Source organism: Antedon bifida, chromosome 2 (assembly GCF_963402885.1).
Source record: "Antedon bifida chromosome 2, ecAntBifi1.1, whole genome shotgun sequence".
NCBI lineage: Eukaryota > Metazoa > Echinodermata > Crinoidea > Comatulida > Antedonidae > Antedon > Antedon bifida.
In genome coordinates, this window is record NC_136227.1 from 29,404,938 (window position 1) to 29,425,951 (window position 21,014).

At 31.3% G+C, this 21,014-nt stretch overlaps 1 protein-coding gene across 1 annotated transcript; it reads left to right on the forward strand.

The window, feature by feature from the left end:
* Positions 1-4,756: 4,756 nt before the first annotated feature.
* Positions 4,757-8,505, forward strand: LOC144835596 (neuronal acetylcholine receptor subunit alpha-9-like). Its single transcript, XM_078690677.1, has 7 exons — positions 4,757-4,869; positions 5,133-5,296; positions 5,593-5,637; positions 6,201-6,307; positions 7,264-7,805; positions 7,938-8,210; positions 8,495-8,505. The coding sequence occupies exons 1-7, from the start codon at positions 4,800-4,802 to the stop codon at positions 8,503-8,505; spliced, it is 1,212 nt and encodes a 403-aa protein (XP_078546803.1). The 5' UTR covers positions 4,757-4,799.
* Positions 8,506-21,014: the final 12,509 nt, after the last annotated feature.

Below are 21,014 nucleotides of genomic sequence, written 5' to 3' on the forward strand. Positions count from 1 at the left end.
TTTAAGTGACAATTTCAAGTATTTTGTTTTTTTTAATCTTGAAGGAAATAAATATAAGTTAATTATTATCTTACCTGGTCTATACTTCACTTCACATTATTATTTATTTTTGAATGTTGAAATCTTCCCAGGGTAGTGGCTAGACCTACATTTGATAGGACAATTGAAATAGGGACCTCTACAGTAAAATAATAAAATTACTTTCTGCATTAAAATTATAAAATGCGTTTTAAATAATCCACTTGTAATAATTCATTTGTAATAATTCATTTGTAATGATGTTTCCTTGCAGTTCTATTGTATGTTTTAGTCTTACTGCCTATCAATTTATAACTTTAATACATCAATTTAGTTCAAAATATGTCGAATAATCTTTGTCAACGATTGTAGGCGAAAAACAATATACAACCAATTATTGTATATAAAAATACTACTAAGAGTTTGTTTATTCTAGAACTCTCTTTTACGTTTTTTAGCCAGATATCGAAAGACTTGCCTAACAATTCCACAACCACTCACAAATATTATATAAAAAAAAACTAATTCAGATTATATAATTGTCTTTTGTTTTCTTTTGTTTAGCACTAACATGTGTGTTTTGTGCAGTTTTAGCAAACCATGATGAACATATTGAATCGTCATTGGTTGACATTAACATTCTGTCAACGTAACGCTGCGATTGATACTATCGCAAGTAATTAAACTCGTACGTAACATCATTATCAGCATAGTAATTAGTTTATGTTCCACACTGAGTTTCGAATTAATATTGGTAAAAAAATATTTGGCACATGTGGCGTTTCATACGTATAATCTTGATCTCATAAACTCCGTATTTTCCAGACAAAAATTGTAACGCCGACTTGTGGACTAAAAAAATGGCAAAAAATACAGATTTGGTGCTACATCGTAATAAATGTATTCTTCATCATTATCACAATTAATGTCATCATCATCATCATTGCAAAAACCATCCAATAGCTTCACCATTCATCAAGTTAATGTTCCGCAAATGCAACCTCATTCCTATCATCTTATTATCATCATTTTCATCAATATTATCTTATTTTTTTATTTAACTTATATTATTACGATATTTATTCTCATTCATCATTTTTAAAAATAATTTTGTTACATCCTCATTCCCATCATTTAATTATCATCATTTTTATCAATGTATCTTCTTTTTATTTAACTTTTATTACGATATTTATTCTCATTCATTATTCTTAAGAAGACTTTTGTTACATCCTCATTCCCATCAATTAATTTTCATTTTCATCATTGTATACCGTACAATTAGTTGTACTTCCGTTATATAATTGACTACACTAGTGAATAAATTAATGAATTAAGTAGAAAAAGCATTTTATCGGAGTTGTTTCTGATATTTACGATGGTAGTAAATGTCAACCAAATTGTGTCGAACTGTCAATTATATATGTGTATTTATATGATTTATAATATTGTACTGTAATTAAGTATATTCCAATAATTATTATACTCGACATTATTCATTAACATAAGTGATTATTACACGATTCCGTCCGTATAAACAAGACATGCATGTACAGGCCAAAGTACATGTATGCTTTTTGTAAAGTAACACTTGACAACAGCTGAATGTTCTTATCTTTCGTTTGACTATTTATCTTCTACTCATCTCTGTTTGAGATTTAAAATAAAATACACTTTTTCTTAATATCTCATCAGTAACTTAATTTGCAGTATACTGTCTATTAAAAACAAAATGACAATGTTGGTTTACGTTTACTGTTTTGATACAATTTTATTGTTCTTAGTTATTTGAGACTCGAATTCATAATGTGCATAAACATAATCTTATTTCAGTAACAAACACATGTATACTGCCTCTACAAACAGTTAGTATCCGTCCATATCCGTATCTTTCAATAATATCACCTCTCCACAGTTATACTGAATCACTGTCATACAGAGAATTCGTGTGTAAACCACGCTTTACGGTATATTTTATTGCTCAGGTTTGTAATTGATGAATTTGACATTTAAAAAAAAATATATATAATTATAGAAAGGAAATGCAAATGTTGGTACTTCTTTTGCTTTGTTTCATTTTATCCTATTACGGTATGTCTACTTTATGTTTAGGCAAAATGCCAGTTTTAAATTTTAAAAAATACCCCGAAGGCCTAAATATATTGTGAGAAAGAGAATAATACCATAGTATAATATTTATTTAATGACATTTATAACACTTGACAACAACAGAATGTTCTGATTATATTGTCATTGTACTTAAACCTTTAACAAGTTGGTTTTGTCTTTGAGATAATATTGCGTGTGTAGTGTATTATTTGCCATGTAAGTTTTTATTAAACTGACAATTTCAAGTTTGTTTTTTTCAGATACTTGCTCTAAGGTTTAATCTTGAAGGAAATAATGTAATAATAGTGTATCTAACCCGATATCTACTCCTTACTACATTTGTCAACCAAAGTTGAAATCTTTCAAGGATGGCCTACCATTAGTATAAAAACATGTAACAATGTATTGTATTTTCATCCAGTTTTATCTTATAAATTTCCTTCAAAAAAAGGTCAAAATTGCTCAACCATGAAGAAGTTCTGTTAACGTAACGGTTAGATCATTTTTGTCTTTACGTAATCGTTTATCACAACATTATAATTGATACCGGTACCTCTTTTATTGTCATCTTTATAATCATACTTATTACTTTCACATTATTATCGGTATAATCATCAATCTCTCAATGTTTGTCACAATCATCATTTTTAAAATGGTAATTGTTAAATTAATTATGTTTAACAGATTAACAATTTTAATTTGGTATTATATATTTAAGTAAATCTGTTTTGTAATAGTTTAGACTTTTAATATAAAAATATATTGTCATGAAAAATGAACATTAATAAAATCAGACATTTAGATATGCCATTTTGTTGTTTTAATAAATTTAATCACTTCCGTAGAAAAAAAAACAATTATGAGTTTTAACTTCATACTTGCACAACATAACGGTTAAATTTAATCAAAAATTTAATGTTCGACAGACAATTTGAATATTTTGTTCATTGAAATTATGATTTTTTTAGGTAAATATTTGTTTTCGATCAAATTGTTGGTAAATATAAATAACTATTAGGCCTATGTGACATTATAATAACATATTAAATACATTGTTTCAGGGGACAATAAGAGATATTCAGAAAAATAATACAAATTAAAAATATATTCACACTATTATTCTTTATGCAAATTACTGCTGCCATCACCTGTTACCTAAAAACTGATTGTCGCTGCTCATGTGGACCAAGGTAACTATCTAAAATCTGATGCCTAGACTCATGTTTACTCTCGAGATACTGGCTAAAAATATATTTTTCGGAACCAGCAATGTAAATTTGATTTAAAGGACGTTAACTACGTTACTATCCACTCAACTAAGATAAAAGATAAACCATTGTGTAATTAAACACAATACAATGATAACAATATCTACTTTCTGCTATATACATATATAGTATGTTGTTTTGTAGAGCACTCTTCAGTTCGAAACGGTGCATTTTTGTTGTGAATACTATTAGCATTTTGCAAAGCACGCTCGTTGAGCTTGTGCACTCTTTGTGTTCATAATCAGTGTACCATGTCCCGCATACCTGGCTCAGCCTATATATTGTGCCAGTTCTGGGGTACATTTCATTTCGAAACCTGATCTTATTAGACGAGATCTAATAAGATCGAAACAGTACTGTGTGCAGATTGGATATATATATATATCTTTATCGTTTCAAATTAATTAATTAAATTTCAGTATATCACCGGGCGGTTTAGAATTAATGTTCTTTGCCTGATTTGTATATATATATATATATATATATATATATATATATATATATATATATATATATATATATATAACATCATCATCGAAAACAGTTTACTCTCCTAATTGTATAAAGCCGTGTGTTTGATTGTGTTTGTCCCGGTTTTTCCACAGAAGTGTGCGTTTTCAAACTTTACGTCTTTCAGGTCGGTAAGTATACCGGTAGATAATCGTTTAAGCACTTTCCGTCTATGTTAACAATCAATAATCGAATGAAATGTTAGCGGCGTACTTTACTTTAACTGCCACACATTAACATTAGCGGTAATGTTGGATTCAACGAAGAGTAACAGCGCAATTACCAATTGTATTGATGTAACTTAATAGACGGCGATGGATGTCACGGGATCTAACTAAAGTTTTTTTTTTTAATTCATAAGTATTGAACAAATGGACTTTTGAGAAACATTTTTACTGGAATGTATTCTTAAATGGTTAGCCCACATCACTGTATGAATTTCAAACAAATTTAAAAACTTGACCTTCTAAATGCACGGAATCCCTCGTCATTTGTATTGGCGAAATCACACGTAAAATCGTTATGACACGTATCACTATTCTCAATATTCAATATACTTTCTCATTAAAAATAATTATACAGTAATATAGACTAGTAGTTTAAAGAACGCTTAAACCTACATGGTGATGGTTAACGCGCGCCTACTACCATGCTTACACTGTCTATAGGCCGGTAAGATACTTCGCTTGCTTTCTTGCTGTTTGAAGATCAGAATTGTTTTTCAATCACATGGTATGGTATAATGGTATAATATACACCGAAATATATTGTAGTAGACTTACTGGGTGTATTTTATTAGGTTACCTTGTTAAACAATCAATTGTCTCTTTTTTTTGAAAGATAACATTTTATGAGACTTTAAATTTGAGAAGTATTGAAAAACAACCTATCATCATGATTTCGGCGTACTTGCAAATAATTATATCGTTTCTACTGGTGGTAGCGTCACTTTTACAAAATACTGGTAAGTATAATAAATAATGAAACGTTTATAAATATGGTATATACCGTGTATTTCAGCATGAGTAGTCAGTAGGTAAAAATAATTTTCATTAAATGTTGTTTTCATAATTACATTTAAGTAATGTATAATTACGAATTTTAAGGAAGGGTAATTTCCTAAAGATGTAAATCTAACGCGAATAAAAATTTTTGTAATGTAATAATGTACACTCACTAGGAATTTTTGGTAATAAGATCTTTTTGTAATTAAAACATTGTCTTTAGTAAATGGCGAGACGTATATGGACGTGACTCCGAGTATAAAGGCCCTTCTTATGGAAGAGCTTGCCGAAGCATACCCTAAACCTCGAACAACTCGCCCAGTGCTAAACACTAATACTACTACCATGATTGCGTCTACTTTTGTTTTAACTCAAGTTATTCAACTGGTAAGTACCGTACGCCATAGAAAACTACAGCCATTGAAAATGTCTGTTCAAACAATTAATGCAGCAAAATATAGGAAATCTGTTCGCAATCTCTTTCAATATTACAAAATTATGAGGACTACATAAAAGAACAGTGGTATTAACATAGAATTATATTATTTATATCCTCAAAACTTAGGAGGAGGCCTAAAACATTGCAGTTGTTGGGGTTTTACAGCTGAAACACATTGTCCATTTCATTTAATCGTATACAGTAGTATAATAGTATTGTGTAAAGTATTATGCCTTTTTTGTAGGACGATGCAAAGCAAATCCTTGAATTGTCGAGCTGGTTTACTTTGGTAAGTTTCGTAAACTTTGTCTGCTAGAGTAGATAATTCAAAACTATTATGAGAAATTTCCATGAATACACACAAATATAAAGATATTAGGTGATAAGAATATGACATGTTGTCATGAATGTTGTAAATTTAAATGATATTAATAAAAAATGTTATTAAATAGAAAACAAAATTAAATATGAAAAAAGGATTGAACATTTAACTATATTAAATATAACATACTACAAAAGAAAAAACACTGAATAATAATTTCTTCCCAAATTTTGCTTTGTTCAGGTTATCATACTTACTGTATACTGTATTAATAGATAGATAAAAACAATTAAAAGCACTATATTTTTCAGTTTTAATATAAATTTTCGTAGTGATTTTCTTTAAAGATCTTTATGGAACCAAGATCACAAAATTGTAGTCGTATAACATTTGACCACCTTACACAATTATTAAAATGAGCTACGAATATAATGTATATAATATATATGATATAATATGTAATAATACCTACTATCTAGCTCGCAAAAAATAAGTTTGCAAACACAATGTTATATCTTATGTAAATATAGATGTGGCAAGACGAATTTATTTCCTGGGACCTAGCTGAAACGGGTGTCGAATGCCTGCAAGTACCACAGGATACAATTTGGATACCGGATGTCGTACTTCTACAGAAGTATGTATAATTAACACTTTAAAAAAATAATACGGTGTAAAGGACCAGGGGCGTTAACTTTTAACTCCCCGATAAAGCCGGCTGTATCAGAGAGACGGTCTTCCTAAAGCCACTCCTGTTCGATCATATAAATCTGCTACGTAAAGTAACAAATTTAGAGCGTACTTTACGCGTAGAATACCAAATAATAAGGTAATGTTCATGTTCGTCACGCTTGTTCAAATCGCAATCATAACAGTACGTATATTTCTACGCGAGAAAATCTATTCTAGGCCTATATAAGAAAACAATCACCGTTATTAATTGATTTAACACATAAAACTCGTTCAATTAGTCAGTCTTTCACGATAAATAATACGTAAAAGCAACCAAAAGAATTAAGGTTTAAGACTGTTTAAGATTCCGTCGAGTAATCTTTAATTTTAAAGACCGTTTATGCCTACAGGTTAAACCGCAGTATAGCCTCTATAATAAAGACTTGCTACGTCACGAATCCGCCCCAGAAGTAATGTCTTTTGATGGGATTGTCGAATTGCTGTTGATAAAACTACATTTATAATGTTCACCCTACAATTTGCAATAAATTGTTCCTTAGTGTTAAAGGTCGTTACGGCAACCAGAACGGAACATAACAAGCTATGTTTAGCCAGTCTAGAGTAAACGTGGATTATTGTTATGTTCCCAAAAAGTGCCATTCATACATTATCCTTAATTCACGCATTGATTGATTTATTGAAAGTGGGAAGGGTTTTGAATTAAATCAAGGCTATCGATAAGGCACCTGATTTCAGTTACATTAGTCTGCTCCAATAAAAAAACAGTTTGTAGGTTATGGCAACATGCAGTAATTTGAATATTTGAGTTATGTAATATCAGTTCAATATGTAATCTTATTTTTATGTTTATACTTTATTCTTACCTATTTTGTATTATTTTGATTATTATAAATATATTAGCACAGACAAAATCCATGCATATTTCATGCCAAGTTCTCCTGTTGAAGTATGCTACAACGGAAGTGTGACGCTTTCTACTACAGCTACATTTAAAACATTTTGCCATATTGATATCGCGAAATATCCTTACGACAAGCAAAAGTGTACACTGGAGTTTATTTCTTGGACACATGATATAAATAAACTTGATTTCGAGGATCCGATTCCAACCGATATTGATCAAGGCAATGAATTTGTTGAGAATGGAATTTGGAAGTTGCCAGTAAATGGCGTTGAAGGAAGTAGATCTGTGAATAATTATTCATCTAGGTCACATGCATCGTTACAGTTTTCGATCACATTACAACGGAGAAATGAATTTCAAAAAAAGTTTTATCTTGTTCCATATTATTTTTGCTCATTTCTCATGAGCGTAATGTTTCTTATACCTTACGAAACTGGAAGAGTGTCGTATGGAATAACTGTTTTACTTGCACAAATTGTCTTCAGTCAGTTAATCGTCTTTTCTCTGCCTCCAGTAGGAGACAACGTTCCTGAAATAGGTATAGTTACATCTATTCAATACAAAAACGTTTTAATTGTTTATAGGAATCTAGATAATATAAAGTAAATTATCTACTCTGTATCACCATTTGCCAAATTAATTAATTTTATTATAATTATTTGTCATACAGGATCGTATTTTGTAGGAGTCATCGGGTTTAGCACAGTATGTCTCTTCTTCGATGTATTAATGCGACAACTTTTATTTATGCATCAACTTGAATTGGTACGGAAGCTCTGGAATTCCAGGAAGTTCTGTGTTAAGGGAAATAATAATACTACTAAAACTAATAATGAAACTGGTAGTGATACTGGTAATGACAATGTTAATGCTAAGTCTAACTCTAACTCTAACCCTAACCCTGACCCTGACCCTAACCCTAACGCTAAGGATAATGATACTGGTAATGATACTGTTAATGCTAACCCTGACCCTAACCCTGACACTAACCCTAACGCTAAGGATAAGGATATTATTATTTATATGAATGATATTATTAATAATATGAAGGATAATAATAAGAATATTATTAATAATATGAAGGATAAATCAGACGGGTGGGAAGTTGGATTATTTGCTTATAACATAATTTGTTGCGTATTGACGATAGTTATTGTTGGTGTGATACACCACTGTGCCTATAGAAAAAAGATATAATAATTCATATCTGCATTTCTGTTTGTTCAGTTAATATTTGAAGGTTACTTTTTCTAGATAGTTGAATACCGTAAATGCATTAAGCGTTACTGTATAAAGAAATTAACATAATTATGTTTTCATTTTCATGTAGGCCTACTGTAAATTACTGCTAATCTTATCAATGTAAAATATATTTCGTTTTTGAAGTCCGATTAATCATGTTTCTATATAATTATATTATATTGCTTCATTCTGAAATAGATAGACACAATAAAACGCACGTCACCTATACTCCGTGTCGGTTTCTGACCCTGGCTGTTTTATGTGTACCACGATAGATATAGTCTACAACATTTTAGCAGGTCTATACCATGTTTTATATTTCTATTTAGGAAGATATTTAAGGGTTTTAAAACAAAAGTTATTTCCGGGTTCGTCATCACTTTGCGATTTCCGGAACGTGGCCGCCGTTAAAGTTAAAATAGTCACAATATGGGTCTCATCATCGATGGAATAATAACACAAGTTTTATATGGCATAATAGTTTCAATATAAATAAATAATAATATATATATTATATTATTTCAAATATTTGTGCTAAATCAAGTGGTAAGGATAAACCCTTGCAATCTAACATGGTTGACAAGCTGATGGTGTTGAAGGTTTATCTATATATAAATTATGGTTAATTCTGACATAGGCGAGCACAATGCAAAAACTTCGGTACAAATCTCCGCCTTGGATACCTACCTTATCTATCTCAGATGTACCGCGAAACGTAGATTTGATAACATTTATGTGTAGTTCGACGCTATTTTTCCATATTTCTATCTTAGCAAGATATTATAAAGAGTTTTTTAACAACATTTATGATTTCAACAGTAAATTTTCTACTCAATTTCAATTCTTGGCGGTCAAGTTATTTCCGGGTTTATGATAAGTTCACCTTGCAGCAACTTGGTTTCAACTATTTTCTCTCTTTTATACACAAGGGAGCAGTTAAAGGTGACTGGAAACAGGCACTTTCCATCAATCAATACAGTGTCTCTTTGGAAGACGGAAGAAAAAAACAGATACTATAGTAGGACTGGAGCTTGTGAAAGGTACAGTAGTTAAAAAATAAAAATTATACTGCAAATTAATAAAGATCAAATTAAATATACGCCATAAAGAATCGGAATATATTGTGGGGAATAGTATTATAAAATTACATAGGGAGATTTGATGATAAGACATTAATCGAGTGAAATCCCGATAGCTGAGTTTTATTAAGTAAGCTGGCAGGAATAACTGTAGGCTATCTGTGTCCTGTTAGGACCGAGATGTCTGCCCATGTTGCAAGCCGTAATGTCTTCTTACTTATTAGGATGATATTTATTTGAATAAACGCCTCTCCAATAAAACATCACTTTGAATAATAATCACAACACCCCCCCCCCCCCCCCCAACTATCTAATAAACGTCCATCCCATCCACATTTATAATAACACAATTATACTATTTGTAGAAGAATTCATCGCACTGTTATCTACAATTTACCAAGCATTTGTTATTCTTTTTTACCACTTTTCATATCTATTAGATAGAGGATTTCATTTGATTATAAATGTTACCATATTATTAAAACTAAAAAATTTAACATATATCCCTCGAATAAGCCCCTCCCTCGAGTCAAATGAACTCCGCCTCCCCACCTCCGCCCTATAAGGGCCCTACCAAATAATAAAGACTATACTTTAAAATGTTATTAATCATCTAAGACACTGTGAAACAGAATAGTTTAGTTTTACGAATGTCAAGCATTTTCAATAATGGTAACCGACAGAAAACGTAAAAGAAGAACACTATCATTCCGAGAACCATCGTCTACACTTCCTAGAGGGGGAGCGAGCGAAGCGAGCTCACCCTCTAGTCTATATATAAATTTACGTAAGGGCAAAATTCGGTAAATCGCGCGTTATTTCTAGAATGTTTACTTGATGGTATATAAAGTTGGTTCGTACTTTCGATACTGATTTTAACCACCTGATGTAACCCTGTTTACTAATTAAATTGAGTTCGATAATTAGTTATTGACAATTAAAACGAATTTAGGTTCAACGATTTGCCCCAAATAGGGGTGTTTTCCGATCGTGGTATACACTGTCTAATGGATGTCCTCATGAAAAATACCTGCACACAATAATACGAGGATACTTCGCATTTTCCTATCTCCTCCTACGATAATTGTTTTTAATAGCTGAAAACCGGTTGAACAGCTCGAGTACAGTATCATAATGTTGAAGACAGGCCGATTTTCTTAAAAAAATACTATTTTGATCGATTTAATATACGTTTATACAAATGTATTGATTTGCGATGCGATTCCAATCTCTCAGACTCCCAGTTTGTAGGTAAATTTATGAGCCCTTGGTTTAACACAAGTAGGTAAATTTATGGGTCCTTGGAGAATAAAACTTATATATAGTATTGCAATACTTTGACAATATTGTAAATACTGTACGTATTAACCATTTTTGGTCGCCATTTGAATCGAAATTGTCTTACTGTGAATGTGGTTACTGTTAGATATATAAACAAAATATACAAAGAACATTTATTAATTTTTACTGTTAGATATATAAACAAAAATGTGTTTAGTGGTATATTATTGATAGGCCTATAAAACTTCGTTACTGAGTGGATAGACAATATATTTAAAAATTGTTCTTCCCATCCTCTTCCCCATCCCTCAACTCTAATGTTATATGCAAAACTGTTTGGTATTGAATAATATTGCCCCGCGAATATGGATTGTAGTAAATTGCATTAGGCCTGGTTATTTAAAATATTTACGAGGTAGGGAATGGGGCTACGTTTGTATCGTTCTGTTTTGACACTGGGGATCGTATGGTGTTTCCTATTTCTTAAATTGTACTTATATGGGTTTCTTCTCTTAGGGGTGGTAACCATTCTTTAAATTCAGAATTAAGTAAAGAAGTACCAAACGTAATACATAATTCGGTTCTTCATTCCTTAACGGGTTGTAATTTTAAAATCGAACAAGCTGCTTCATATGAAACATAATTTAGACCTAAGATGATTTGACACGCACGTTTTTGTTCTCTTTCATTCGCATTGGTATGTTCATCGGTAAGGTTTGGGTGCCAAACCGGTGGAGCATATTCTACAGGTCTAACGTAACTTAAGTAAATCATTAGATGGTCAGGCTTTGGCAATAAAATTTAATGAGAAGTTTGAGCATATGAATTCTACCATTAGCACGTTTGATCATATCTTGAACTTCGAGCTTCCATTTAAGATCAGAACTAATATGTAGGCATAGCATTTTTACGGAGTCAACCACATTGATAATTTCGTTATTAATACTTAATGGATCAATATTAAGTGCTTCATAAAAGTGACATTCATAGAAGCACATTTACTTTGATTAAGTTTCATATAAATTTCATTTGCCCAAACTGTTAACGAGTCCATTTCAACCTTCATATTGCGTCTATTTATATCGTTTCTAAATGTGGACTCGATCATCGTCATATCATCAACATATTTAAGAGTGGTAATTGTGTTCGATATGTCTACATCGTTTTTTCATGCAAAGGAATCCCAAAGGTCCCAATGTAGTTCCTTGTGTGATACCTGCGCGGAGGGTGACAACTTTAGAGCTAACACCTTGGTAGGAGACGTATTGTGATCTACTTACTAAGAAGTCACATACCCATGGCATGATTTCTGATTTTTTTTTTTAGCCTAGACCTTAAATTCTGTTTTATATACTGGTCCCAAACTTTGGAATTCTCTCTCGATTGAATTTAAAAACAAACCATCCATTGCTAATTTTAAATATAACATCAAGACATCTCTGGTCTGTACATAATGGTGAGTAATTGCCTGACATGCACCATCTGATTTGTTTTGCCTGTTTATTATTTCCTTTTATCTCAAATAATGTATCGATTACATTTCCATTATATTGTTATTATAATCTGTGCCGTGATTTTACATATTTCCATATGCATATTTGCTTTTTATCCCATTGGGCTATGCGAATACTACTCTGTCTATTTATTTATTTTTTAACTCGTGTTTTTTCTACTTCTTTATTATCTTTTTTATCACATATCTATAATTATAATAATAATAATGTATGTATAATAATGTTTGAAATAGGTTTCAGCCATAAAGCTCTTATGTAACTTATTTTACCTCCATCCACACACAAGTTTCTTTTAATCTAATTTAAAAGTAATCTATGTTTTTATTAGAATGTGCTGTATTATTTGATGTGTGTGGAAAGTTTAATAAAACAAACAAACAAATATTACGGGATATTACTTGGCCCGCTTGCTTTGTTGGCTTTAGTTCTTCTAAGCACATACTTCCCATGGGTAAACGATTAGGCATCTATATATACATTTACGTAAGGGCAACATTCGGTAAATCGCGCGTTACTTCTATAATGTTTACTCCGTATGGGTCCATGTTTTCTGGCACTTGGGTATTGTAAATCATTGCGTTTGGATCCGATCTAACATACAGCGCCACGCCCCCTCCTCTTTTTCTTTTGCGGTTTATGCAGAAAATGTTTAAATCTTGTAAATTCACTTGGTATTCCGTCAAGATAAACTCTTGTTGTTAATTGTTTAATTGCTAAATAGTGTATAATGTCTTACGGCCTTGTCGAAAAACACCATTGAGGTGAACAAGTGTTACCGTGATTAAATAAAGTTTTTATTATTATTATTATTATATTACCTCTTTTTTTCATTAATTTTCTTATATTTTTCTATAATACACTTTACAAAGAAGTGTAAAAACTTAATACAAAGAGGTTAGACCTAAATAGGCATAACCTTTTTGTTTCCAACCATCGTTATAACATATATAATTTCCTTACACATCATCATCATGATCATCTGTCTCATTTAAAATATTTTACACAGAAATAACATTTTCCTTCTTTCCTTCCTTCTTTCCTTTTTGTTTTGGTCATTTTAGAACTCTTATTATACAATTTATGTATACACAAGATAAAACAAATAAAATCATAATAATAATAGTAATCAAAAACTACCAAAAACTTTCAAGCTAAAACGTCCTTCTAAAAACTTTTTACCCGAGTCATCATTTCGAGAACCATCGTCTACACTTCCTAGAGGAGGAGCGAGCGAAGCGACCTCACCCTCTAGTTGCTAACTAAATACCTCTATGGATGGTTAGAAACAAATTGAAACTTATTTATTAAAAAACAGAGCTCTTCCTGAATTCATCTAATAGGCATATTAACTCTCTATCTCACCTCAATCTGAAAATAGGTGAGGACACAATCACTCCGCCCGGTTGTAAAACTATGGAACGCCTCCTCTGCCTTCAGTTCACATTTATCATGCAGTACACACCAATAGTAATGCAGTACACACCAATGGTCATGCAGTACACACCAATCGTCATGCAGTACACACCAAACATCATGCAGTACACACCAAACATCATGCAGTACACACCAATCGTCATGCAGTACACACCAATCGTCATGCAGTACACACCAAACGTCATGCAGTACACACCAATCGTCATGCAGTACACACCAATGGTCATGCAGTACACACCAAACGGCTTTTTGTCTCTTGGTGTAGTTATCAATTCCCTCAATTTTTTTTTAATATTACGGGTGTGGTCAGTGCAACTGCTGCCAAATGTTCTATACATTATTACTGACATGACATACTATGCAGATATTGACTGATTAGAGGTTAAATACAAGATTTGACATCCCCGAGGGAATGATATTATGTTCGAAGGAATATATATTACCCGAAGCGCCAGCTGAGGGAAATATATAATTCCCCGAGAACATATATATCATTCCCGAGGGATGTCAAATCTTATATTTTACCGATATAAAAGGTGATATCTGTTATATTACATAGCCAACAACAAGTAGCAAGCACCAATAAGCCTACATTAATAATAATATTATTATCAGGTAGGCCGAATAATGCGTCTTCTTCCAGCGTAACTAACTACTACTATCACAAACGGTCTTTCATTACATCTAGGGAGGACTAATAACAAATGAGGGCACTATGTATGCATAGTTTAAATAGTTTAGTTGATCAATTTCTTCAAGCAAGTTCCGTGGCGCAGCGCATGAAGCGTTGTCTTGTGATGGAGTGACAATTTCATCGCGAGTTCAAGACCCAGTAGATGACTTTTGTTTATTTATCGGCAAACACGGAAATTACACAGTCAATATCATAGTACTCGAGAATTTGCTGGATTTTATATGTTTAATGACAGGGACACGATAATTATGCGAAAATTACTCAGTCAATATCATCGCACTCGAGGATATATACGATTTACGATCCTCGCAGCGGTAGTCATGTGATGCAGTTTCAACCAATCACGTTCACGTATTTACATAGGCTATGTAATATACATAATTAAGTAATATACATTCATTCGCTGTATTTTTTTATGAAGTTTTTACGCTGTAAAAAGTTTCTTATCATTGACAGTGGATATAATCTATCATAAATGGCATTTCGCGTCTTATCAAACTCATTCTCTGTACAGACTCAGTTCTGTGGTTCAAATCTCATACACAAAAACATTGGCGGAAGTCCAAATATTATAGTTCTATGTTTAGAACTATTCATACTTTCTGTAATATCGCTGATTATACTATGCCAAAGAAAAATCCGTCTAGGCTTAATGTTTTCTACCAAAGTTCTGTTAACATCAACATCCTTCTGAACTACATGTCATTTTGACAATCTTAATACAGTACCTCACCGATAATTGGATTTTACAGTCCTAAACAGCATTTTTGTTACCAACATCAACCCTGTTAATATAATATCGCTGATTATACTATGCCAAAGAAAAATCCGTCTAGGCTTAATGTTTTCTACCAAAGAAAACGCGCCGCAAGTTCTGTTAACATCAACATCCTTCTGAACTACAGGTGGGTTCACCACGTAGTTTAAGTTCTATTTATTTTCAGTTAGTCGAAACCGTTTAAATTCATTTCAATGTAAATGTTTTTTCTATGTTTACAAATGACAATAAATTTACTTGACTTGACCTCTAATGCAACGTCACAAAATAAACATGCATGCGTGGTCATGTTTTCGAGAACCATTCATGAACACTCACACATTTTATTTAAATTTTCTCAACATTCACATTATGAATAAGGAAACATGGAACTATAATATTTGGCCTTCCGCCAATGTTTTCAGTCATTTACATATAAACCACCATGACGGCGATTTCCGCAAAATTAGTGAATATACCGTAAATATATGAACTATTAATCATTGACCAATGGACGTTGGATTAGGCTTTTGATCGTGAGATCGTGGTTCGAATCCAACTCGATCCCCACATTGCTTGCATCCTTAGGCAAGACACTTACTTACATTTGTCTCTCTCAACCCATAAAATATAACAAGTATAAAAGGGTACCGGTTAGATCAAGACACAACTTTGCGCTGATTAGGCCTACACTAGATGCATTATGGGATTCCAAAAATGACCGGGGTAATAATTTGCAGCGCATTGAGAGCTTGCTTATATTATGCGCTACAAGAATGAACTATTATTATTATTATTAAAAATCAATTACTGCGTTCAAGGAAATATTTTATCTATTCTGGGAATCCCAGGAAAGCTTATATGTGAGATGATGGGTCAAATTTGAACACAATTTTACTGCATGGTTAACACGGGACTTTTTGACGTAAATGTAACATAGGCCTATGGCTGGTTAACAAAAATTAATGCATACTATCGAATATACTATCATTCTGTATTGTAATCCTAGGTGTCATTACAGTTAAATATTAATATTTGGATGTGGTAAACATTATAGTTGACAAATAAACATCATACACCATTTCATAAATGCCGGTAATTAATAATCCGATTAAATTACATACCCATTGCATGAATTTTGTATGAAAGTAAAGCAGAAATGAAGACCTCCTCACTGTAAATATTAAAATTAAATGTATGAAAACTGCAAATTATTTGTATTCGTCTACATAATGTAGGCATAGGCCCTAATGAGAATATTAATTTAAATAATATATAGATTATACAGAAGTTTAAATAAAAAGGCCTCTTTATATTGTCAAAACCTATGGCAAGCCTCAGCTGTCTGAAGTATTCAAAATATTATATTATTATATCATTTTTTTATTATATTATATATTGTATTGTAATGAATTATACGTTTTGCATTATATTACTTGGTTTTAGCATTATATTATATCTATTTCTAATATATTATGTGAAAAATGTAACAAATTATTGACTTTTTGTATTATATTATTCGGTTTTGGCATTATATTATGAACATTTACTATTATATTATTAATAAAATACATTATATTATAATATAATTGTATTATATTAAACGCATTTACCTTACTTTATAACATACAACATTATTATATTATACGGATTCGTTAGTTATATTATTATTTTGTATGATGTTTATTATACGTCACGACTTATTTCAGTTCTTCTAACTCTTTCTCTCCCTCCCCCTGCTCACTAACAATCAGCGGCAGAATCTGAATTGTGTGACTGTTGAAGAATAACTAATTATCTTTACTACGTACTAGGCCTAGGCCTACTAGGGGATCTAGCCTAGACGTAGCTAGTTAGACAAGTGACCAAGGACCACCGGACAGCTACAACTAATACTACAATACAATAATACTACTACAATAACTAATACTGCTACTACCTAGGCCTAGCTAGTAGAGTACTAGGTAGCTACTACTAGGCTCTAGGGCGTATGTATGATGTTAACTACTAGGCCTAGGCCTACTAGTACTAGGCTAGGCCTAGACTTAAGTTGTAGTAGGCTAGGGCCGGGCCTGCTGCCTTAGGCTAGGCTACTACTACTACTAGGCAGTCAGTCCATGATGGGTACGAGTAAGCCAAAATTTTGGATAAGTAAACCAAAATTTGGGTACGAGCGAGTTGGCATGGGTACGGGTTGACCTGTATCCTTCTAGCTAATTGTACTAGGCCTAGGCCTCAAGTAAGTCTACGCTACCCAGTCCGGCTACAATATGGTTTATTTTGTTTTATAGCTTTATTGATAGCTGGGTTCAAATCTGGGTTGGGATGGCTTTTTCTCATTCAAAAACAGATTTCCTTATCATAATAAAATAATATATGAATTTATTTGTAATATTGTAATGTATACATAATATAAGTAATTGCCATTGCATTTATTATTATTTATTATATATTCTACGGTTACCCCTTAATTATACTATAGTATAATTTCCTTGTTATATTTTACAATATTTTCTTCATAATTCTACAATTTTGTCTTTCACAGCACAAATTTATCATACTGAATCATCACACACCAAGTCTCATAAATTTCTACTGTATTTGTCCAAGCTACTTCAGCTACATGGTATTGCCTTGAGGCTAAACTACACGGTATACTGGCACTACCATTATTCCTGGCTCGTCAATCTGGACCACATAAGCACAGTTTCAGTTTCAGTTTATTTACCATTTCAATTTCTGAACATAAGAGATGAACAACTTATATGGATGGATAACCGTAAGAGCGAAGCTCGTTTACCGGTCACCCGTTAGTGCAGTAACATTACGGACAACATAAAGACAGGACAAAGGTGCAATACATGTGAACACTTGTGTGTGCAACCCCTTGGATAAAATAATATATTTATATAAAGGAGAAAGTTAGATATTATAATATTTCTTTTCGATCATACAATGATAATTTTAAAATTAATTAAATCCTAAGAAGTCATACTACTGATTCAAAATAGTGACTGACTTACACCCTGTGGTCAAGACTTGCTCTTATGCTTATTTCCTCCAACATACAGAGTACATAGGACTATTTTTATTCATAACTGTTGAATTGCATCCCAATACACAGTACCTATTGGTATTACAGTATAACTAAAAATACAAAGGCAACTAACACAGATAGTTCCATATATACAGTACTCTCTTATAAATAGATGTATCTCTCCAATCTACTCCCAACTACCTAATCTAATAATAGTACTATTAGCATACTACTATACACTTTGTAGACAAGAAGTAAGTTGTATACACCTAGAGGACTTATGGTAGTACAGTCGAACGCCCTCTCACTGGCCCGGTCAACATAATCTATACCTAGATTATTGCAGTAATTAAAGTACATTATTACAGAGATTTTTTTTTTTGTTGCAGAAATCATGTGTATAGAAAGCAGTACTCGTATTAAAAACTAAGCAGGTTGTACTCTTGAACGCAAACTGGCAGGATATTTTGAATATTTTTTATTGTTGAAATGAATGGAATCCTAACTTCATTTTCTACGAACTGGAGACGAAGACATATTATGACCCTTTTATTTAAATTTATTTGAATAGACCTCCATGTAAATTCATTAAAGGCTACATGATTGTTTTATATTTTAATATGTGATACTAATAGTAGAAAATTATTGTGTATAATGAGGACTAAGAATCTGATATTCACTTGCATTCTCATCTTTTTAAAATTTTATTTATAATGCTGGTAATGAGTTTAAAATTTAATTATATTGACTAGTTTTGATAATAATTATGTCCTTATAAATTCATTTACATTTCTTTTGTGTAATATAGTTCATATATTATGTATTAAATAAATTGGTAAGGCCCTGTACTGTTATTATTTAAGGAAAGTTTATATACACTTATTTTATGCCTACCAATATTAGTATAATTGTTTATATAAATATTTTGTCTAATTGCCTTGATTTTTTGTATAGGCCAATGGCATCAATGTTTTTCTCAAAGCAAATTAGCCTAATAATGCCACATTTAGACACATGATTCATTGATTTCTGATATTCTGTACTTGTGTATGCATTACTAAAATAACCTAGTAGTTAATATATTTCATTTGTAATGTATGTATAAACATTCATTTTTTTTTCACATTTTTAAATTTAAACATTATTACAATACCTACCTTTCTGATATTGTTACTATTGTATGATATTTTTTGAGGCAGATTGTTTTCAATAAAAAAAAATTTTAACAAACAATTATTTTGACTTATACTGTACTATGTTAGTTCAGGAGATGAAGTGTGTGTGGGCAGAATCTGGTGTGAGGTGTATATTTGTCACTTTAAGACCTAAATTAGATGTTTTCTGAAGAAAAGAAGTAAAAGGATACGCTTTCAAACAACTCCAAGAAGATTCACACAAAAATAATTACTTTCCAATAAAATAGTATAACAGTGTATATTACAGTACATTGAATAAACTCGAGCGGAAAAATAACGCACATAAAAAAACATTCATTTTCTTGTCGAAAAGTGCCCTCTCTAGTTTTCTATTAATTTATTAATAATTATTATTAATTAATGAGTAATATGAACATATTTTTAACATTCAATGCTGGAAACTGGTTCTACTCCTAACAAAGTTTAATACCTCCAAATTTCATCAACGTATTCAAAGCACTTAAATAAATATCATTTAACATTACAAATCCAGGTTTTGATAGAATTTTGCTTAAAAACATATACAAAAAACATCGATAAAAAATACTTTTCGTATTCAAAAACATTTGATACTTGGTATAAATGTTCAATATAGGTTGCTCCATCCATATTGCAAAAAAAAAATAACTATCAAGCCATATCACTGATTTTTTAAATTTACGTTTTTACAAAATGTACACTTATGAAAGACTATACAATTCCAACTCATTTTTTTCAAGCTAATAACTATTTTGAAAAAACAACCAACAAAAAACGTTCATGAATGCAATTTTGTTTCTGTGAATAGAGCAACCTATAGTGAACATTTTTTATGTTAAATGTGATATTTAATATTGAAGTGCTTTGAATACGTTGATGAAATTTGGAGGTATGAAACTTTGTTAGGAGTAGAACCAGTTTCCAGCATTGAATGTTAAAAATATGTTCATATTACTCATTAATTAATAATAATTATTAATAAATTAATAGAAAACTATAGAGGGCACTTTTCGACAAGAATATGAGTGTTTTTTTATGTGCGTTATTTTTCCGCTCGAGTTTATTCAATGTACTGTAATATACACTGTTATACTATTTTATTGGAAAGTAATTATTTTTGTGTGAATCTTCTTGGAATTGTTTGAAAGCGTATCCTCTTACTTCTTTTCTTTAGAAAACATCTAATTTAGGTCTTAAAGTGACAAATATACACCTCACACCACCAACCTCCAACACACCAGATGCCCACACACATTTCATATCCTGAACTAACATAGTACAGTATAAGTCAAATTAATTGTTTTAATTTTTTTTTATTGCTGCCTCAAAATATATTATACAATAGTAACAATATCAGAAAGGTAGGTATTGTAATAATTTTTAAATTTAAAAATGTGAAAAAAAACTTAACATTACATTACAAATGAAATATATTAACTACTTGGTTATTTTAGTAATGCATACTCAAGTACAGAATATCAGAAATCAATGAATCATGTGTTTAAATGTGGCATTATTAGGCTAATTTGCGTTG